At 36.6% G+C, this 5,284-nt stretch overlaps 2 protein-coding genes across 2 annotated transcripts; one reads left to right on the plus strand and one right to left on the minus strand.

Annotated features, from left to right (window-relative positions):
* Window positions 1-1,229: 1,229 nt before the first annotated feature.
* Window positions 1,230-3,006, minus strand: LOC143590674 (uncharacterized). Its single transcript, XM_077071085.1, has 2 exons — window positions 2,076-3,006; window positions 1,230-1,910 (listed from the first exon to the last, which is right to left on the minus strand). Exons 1-2 carry the CDS (start codon window positions 2,895-2,897, stop codon window positions 1,335-1,337), a joined length of 1,398 nt encoding a protein of 465 aa, XP_076927200.1. The 5' UTR covers window positions 2,898-3,006; the 3' UTR covers window positions 1,230-1,334.
* Window positions 3,007-3,776: 770 nt separating this feature from the next.
* LOC143590675 (protein LURP-one-related 15-like) lies at window positions 3,777-5,037 on the plus strand. The gene is made up of 3 exons (XM_077071086.1): window positions 3,777-4,188; window positions 4,552-4,782; window positions 4,867-5,037. The coding sequence occupies exons 1-3, from the start codon at window positions 3,955-3,957 to the stop codon at window positions 5,035-5,037; spliced, it is 636 nt and encodes a 211-aa protein (XP_076927201.1). The 5' UTR covers window positions 3,777-3,954.
* Window positions 5,038-5,284: the final 247 nt, after the last annotated feature.

The following is a 5,284-nucleotide window of genomic DNA, read 5'->3' on the forward strand; positions in this document are numbered from 1 at the left end:
GTGTGGACAACAAGAGAAAGTACATAGCAGTATAGTTTACTCGGAGAATACTCGAATAGTACTCGGACATGGTAAACACAAAGAAAATTAATTTTTGGATGCTATATATATGTTAAATATCATAAGTTTACTATAATTATAACAAAATAGATGAATATCAATATAAATAAGAGAGATACATTTTTAAATACTAAAATATTCTAGAAACTGCTAATTATTAATTAAAAAAATGATATCCGTTCTTCAATATTAAAGAAATACGAATTATATCTTATTTTTTTAAGTCAAAATCGGCTTAAGTTGCCCACTAGATCTGATTCTGGCTAAGGTTGAACATATCTGATTAATTCCTAGTAATTAGGCGGAGTTAATAAAACTCGAATCGGCGCCATACCTTATAGCGATTACTCAGAGAATACTCGATCTCATAGCATTGTTATGGATATGATCACTGCGATTAAATTTGCAATCCTAGATACAATACAAAGTTTGATCTAGCATTTACACAAACTATGTATACCAAAAGGAAACTAGTGAAGGAGAAAACAAGAAAATTGTTGACATTTTGCTACACTGATTACCATTTTTTTTCGAAGTTCGTCGATAAACTATTTGGATGCTGGGAAAACATTTGAATCTTCTAATCCTTAATTCAGCAGGCTCTGTTCTTTAGTCCCATGGCATAAGTACATGATGATGGAGCAATACATCTATGAGAAACTAGGGTACTCTTCTAGTAGTAGTCTACACCTCAATAACCTCATTTGTTTGACAGTTTCCAACCCACAAGTATAGAACTCCTTTGCTATTAGCAGGCAAGACCCTGCAACAGTCCTTTCTTGGTGCCTGCAATATGGAAAAAACACTTTATTAGAGGATGAATGCATCTAATAGCATGGAACTGTATGTTAAGACTCATAAACCTCGTGTTCATACATCATACTACAAAACAAAGGAGTATCACTGACGACATATTGGGTTAGTAACCTATCGGTGAAGGTGTATATCGACTATTTGCGACTGAAAAAAATTGACAATCGCAACACCAGACGCAACATTTCTGACAATATATATCCGGTCACAATATCAGCGGTTGCTAACACAGTTTGCAAAAAAAAATTACCCCATGAGGTTTTTGTGACTGCCTTTTCGGTCACAAAAGAAACGCGAATGGCCTTATAATGTGACTGAAAAAAGCTGTCGTAAATGTCCAGTTTTCTAGTACTGATTTACCGAGCCATGGAATCTATCAGTAATACTCCTTTGTTTAATAGTGTACATTCACATAAAACCTTTACATGCTCTTTTACATTTTACAAACCAAGTTTAGCAAGTCAATCTCGAATAGTTCGAAAAAGGGTACGCACCTTTTCCCACCGAGTACTGTCTTCCTTCTTTAAGACCACAATTGTATCAATCGTGTCAGGGGATTCCATCTCCCATTTGCAATAAGGGTAGCGTTCTCTATGAAGAGTATATATCCCAATAATCTTACCCCTAGCTTTATCATACCTAGTTGTACTCATGTAATAAACAAAAGGCTTCTGGCATGGGTTCCTTGTAACAGGCCTAGTATTGAATGCGTATGCCGTGTAATCGAGTCTTTTGTACCAGTTGAGGAATGTGCGAGTAGGCGTCTCTAGCTCTCGTGGAGACAGAATTCCCCGAACAATTTGGATTGCAAAACCCCATGACACCAAAATGGACCATTCTCTTTTCTTGTCATAGCAGATGGACTGTTGTATGATACTTGCGGAATCGTACTTTGCTGATTCTAGCAAATGTTTGATGCCTTGTGCTCTAGGCATCCTGGGGAATATCGGGTCAACTACATCTAGATGGTGGAGTGAAACTAATGGAGTTACTGGATGAGCTGCTAATAGACCCAATAGACTTCCATGCACATCATACTGCACATTAAGTTAAACAGAATCAATAAACTCGAATCGTCACATTTATAATTAGTACTTTCTACAATGGTTTCATAACTTGATCGGTCATTGAACTGGCCACCTTATCGGCTCATTGATCGGACCGGTTTTTCATATACGAATTTGTGAATTTGCAAAACTAACCTGATGAAACCCTAGTTCTTTGGTGAGGGGTACATTAAGTTCAGACATACAAGCATGCATTCTATCATCACTCCCATAATAACCGGGATATCTTCGAAGACACCGGTCCTGCATCTTCTCCAACTCCACCGCCAACGAGTAACTAATCGCAAACCCACCGCCACCAAATGCCATCCCATAGGAAAACATCATGTTCTGAAAATGACTCTCTGACGTCGTCCCAATATAATAAAATTGATTATGATCATATTTAGACAAAACCCTCACTAAATTCTCCACAATAAACACAGTGTCATCATCACCCATAACAAACCATCGCACATCTTCCAGCCCCAGCTGCAGCGTTTCGGATACCACTCTTGATATCCGGATAGCAGAGTGATCACCATTCGGGTTTGTGTACGGAAACTTTGATGTGTCCTTAGAGAGGTGGATGTCTGGTAAGTTTTCATCTTTTGTGGTTCTAACTTGCTTATCTAACCAAACCGCGCCTCGTGTCTCTCCACGTCGCCACCATAGCTTGAGGTATTCCTTCCTGGTCTGCCATAGTCGGGAGGAGGCTGCAATGCCGAATGCAATGTGTTTGAGCTCGGTGTCAAACCGAAGTGTTGGGGTGGTGTTGTTTTGGATGTAACCCGAATCTTGGCAGTTTGTGGATGTTTTTGTGGTGGTTGTGAAGGTAGGGGCATGCTCAAAGAGGATGGAGGAATAATATATGATGTAGAAGAAGAGTAAGGAAAGAAAGAGCCAGGAGAAGGCGGAGTGGACGGTTGGGAGGTTAGAATGGTGGCGGGGTTGGGCGGCCGCAGAGGAGGGTGCCATTAGAGTGGTGGTTGTGGTTGGGCGGCATACCCATTGCTATAGCTAATTTGAAACGCCGAGGTAATGTTTAGTGGAAAGGTAATAGGCATGGTGGAGTTGGATGGAGAGGAGGATTTGGAGGGTGAGTGATTATCGGATGTTGTGAGGGAGTTAATTACAGATTTGTTACACACTTTGTTATTACCAATCAAAAAATATAGGCTCCTATAATTTTGATTTTATCAAAATATATCTATCGAACATATGATACAACTAGAGATACTAATGTTATGCTATTGGTTATGGTTATTATTGAGTTGTGTGAACCCACAAAGAAGGGATAATCATTATAAACAAAATGTCCAATTGACAAATCATCTAATTGTTAAAGCACTTAGAATTACTACGTAGATTTAAACCATGGTTTAAATATACTCGTGGCATACATCCGACACAGTTTTGATTCCCTGGTTTATCAATGATCTAGAATACAAATAAATAAAAATAGTAATAATATAAAATAAAAAAAAATCCGAGAATTTTAATCATATATAACATATTTTTGTAAAACAAAAGGTTATTACATTGGATTTGTTTTTAAATGATGATTTTTATCATTTAGGGACTTAAACTTTAAACTCAAGAACTCCCAGCCCAATTATATTTAGATAACACAATTATTAAAAGAAGTTAAAATATGAGACTTATTATATTGAAATAATCTATTTCTTTATTTAGTCAACATGATAAAAGAAAATTGAAGTCGTTTTCAATGCTTTCAAGAAATAATTTTCATATGTGAAGGCAAGCCTAACGATTTTATTCTTGTATTTCACATTAACGTGTCCCTAAATATTGATAAATACTACATTTTCTTACGGTATTAATAGTATATATTATCCCTTGATGTGGGATTGTTTACGAAGTCATACCCCAGGCGTTTACCCAACATGTGAACAATCAACTTCCTTACCTAGAAGAGCAATCGGTCAACGATGAAATCTTGTTAAATGCCATCCTTAAAATCTTAAATCATCCATACCTTAAACGACATTAACTGTGTGCATGCTGATTATCAATGGCACAACCCAATTACGCACCTTCGCCTTATCCAGGTTTCGTGATAGGGTCTCAGTTTATAGCACCATATCCATTTGAACTTATAGTTGTTACAAATTCAAGTGGAGATCAATTGATCACAGATGTTAACCATAAAGTCTTGTTTAAGGTAAAGCCATGCAACACAAGCAACCATGTACAACGTGTGCTACTTGATTTTGATGACATGCCCATCGTTATGATGCGCGAAAAGGTGATTAATTACAAAATTGTTTTTCTTTTTACACCTATTTTACTTTTCTAGTGTTTAGTGTCAATATATCCTTGATCTCACTACTATAAAACTGGGTTTTTGCAGCTGCTTTTTTGGTCTTAATTTGTTGCAAATAGCCTTTTGCGGCTTACTTCGGATTTTTTTTTAATATTATCCTCATTTTGTACAATCACAAAGGTTTGTGACCATATTGCGACCGGTTTTGTAACAGTAGCTATTTTTGCGATTGTTGTGTTTTTAGTTGCAAATCAGTCGCTACATCTGTGACCTTTTTGCAGTCATAAGTGCCCAGTATTCTAGGAGTGATATTAACATTATAGTGGACTAATGACCAATTTCCAGGTCTGGACTGCACATAGTGGATGGAAAGTGTTTAAGGGTGATAGTAATGCCGATTCAGACATGATTTTTAGCACAAAAACACCAAAAATCTTACAATCCAAGACGAACATTCATGTGTTCTTGGGGAACAAAACTAGTAGTAAGGAGTCTTGTGATTTCAAGATCACAGGAAGCTGGTCAAAGAGAAGTTGCACTATTTATATAGGAGATTCTTCAACAGTCATAGCTCAAGTAATTTTAATATATTTTACATTGTCATCAATTAAATGGCTAGCACAAACTGAAACGATTGAATGAAATTGTTCTTGATTGCAGATGCAAAAGATGGAACCACCAAAGTTTATCAAGGATAAATTCATGGTTAAAATTTATCCATACGTGGATTATGCATTCGTGATTACACTTATTGCGATTGTTGAAGCTATGAAAAGCTCAGATGATGTTGACGAAGTTATTGATGAAGTTATTGGCACAGTTTTACCCTAGCTGTTTTGAAAAATCTCTAGTGAGAACTTTTATGTATAATTTGTATGCATTGGATGATGATTAATATCAGTATCATGTTTGTTGTGGCGAGTCATCTACAAAATCATAAAATATCAATGGTCACCCATACAAAATCATTTTTAGGTGTGCTGAGTATATTTGATGCAGTTTTGAAAGCGATCAATGGCTCGAGAGACTCATGATTAACAAATACCATAAAACCGAACCAAAGGTTCAAGAACAAAGT

This window comes from Bidens hawaiensis, unplaced genomic scaffold, assembly GCF_021521415.1.
Source record: "Bidens hawaiensis isolate Kalapana, Puna unplaced genomic scaffold, B.hawaiensis_p1.1 tig00038717_1, whole genome shotgun sequence".
NCBI lineage: Eukaryota > Viridiplantae > Streptophyta > Magnoliopsida > Asterales > Asteraceae > Bidens > Bidens hawaiensis.

Coding starts and splice junctions, on each gene's coding strand:
- LOC143590674 (XM_077071085.1), bottom strand. CDS start 2,897: ATGGCACCCTCCTCTGCGGCCGCCCAACCCCGCCACCATTCTAACCTC. Junction 1,911..2,075: donor AAGAACTAGGGTTTCATCAG/GTTAGTTTTGCA, acceptor CTTAATGTGCAG/TATGATGTGCATGGAAGTCT.
- LOC143590675 (XM_077071086.1), top strand. CDS start 3,955: ATGGCACAACCCAATTACGCACCTTCGCCTTATCCAGGTTTCGTGATA. Junction 4,189..4,551: donor TCGTTATGATGCGCGAAAAG/GTGATTAATTAC, acceptor ACCAATTTCCAG/GTCTGGACTGCACATAGTGG. Junction 4,783..4,866: donor CTTCAACAGTCATAGCTCAA/GTAATTTTAATA, acceptor TCTTGATTGCAG/ATGCAAAAGATGGAACCACC.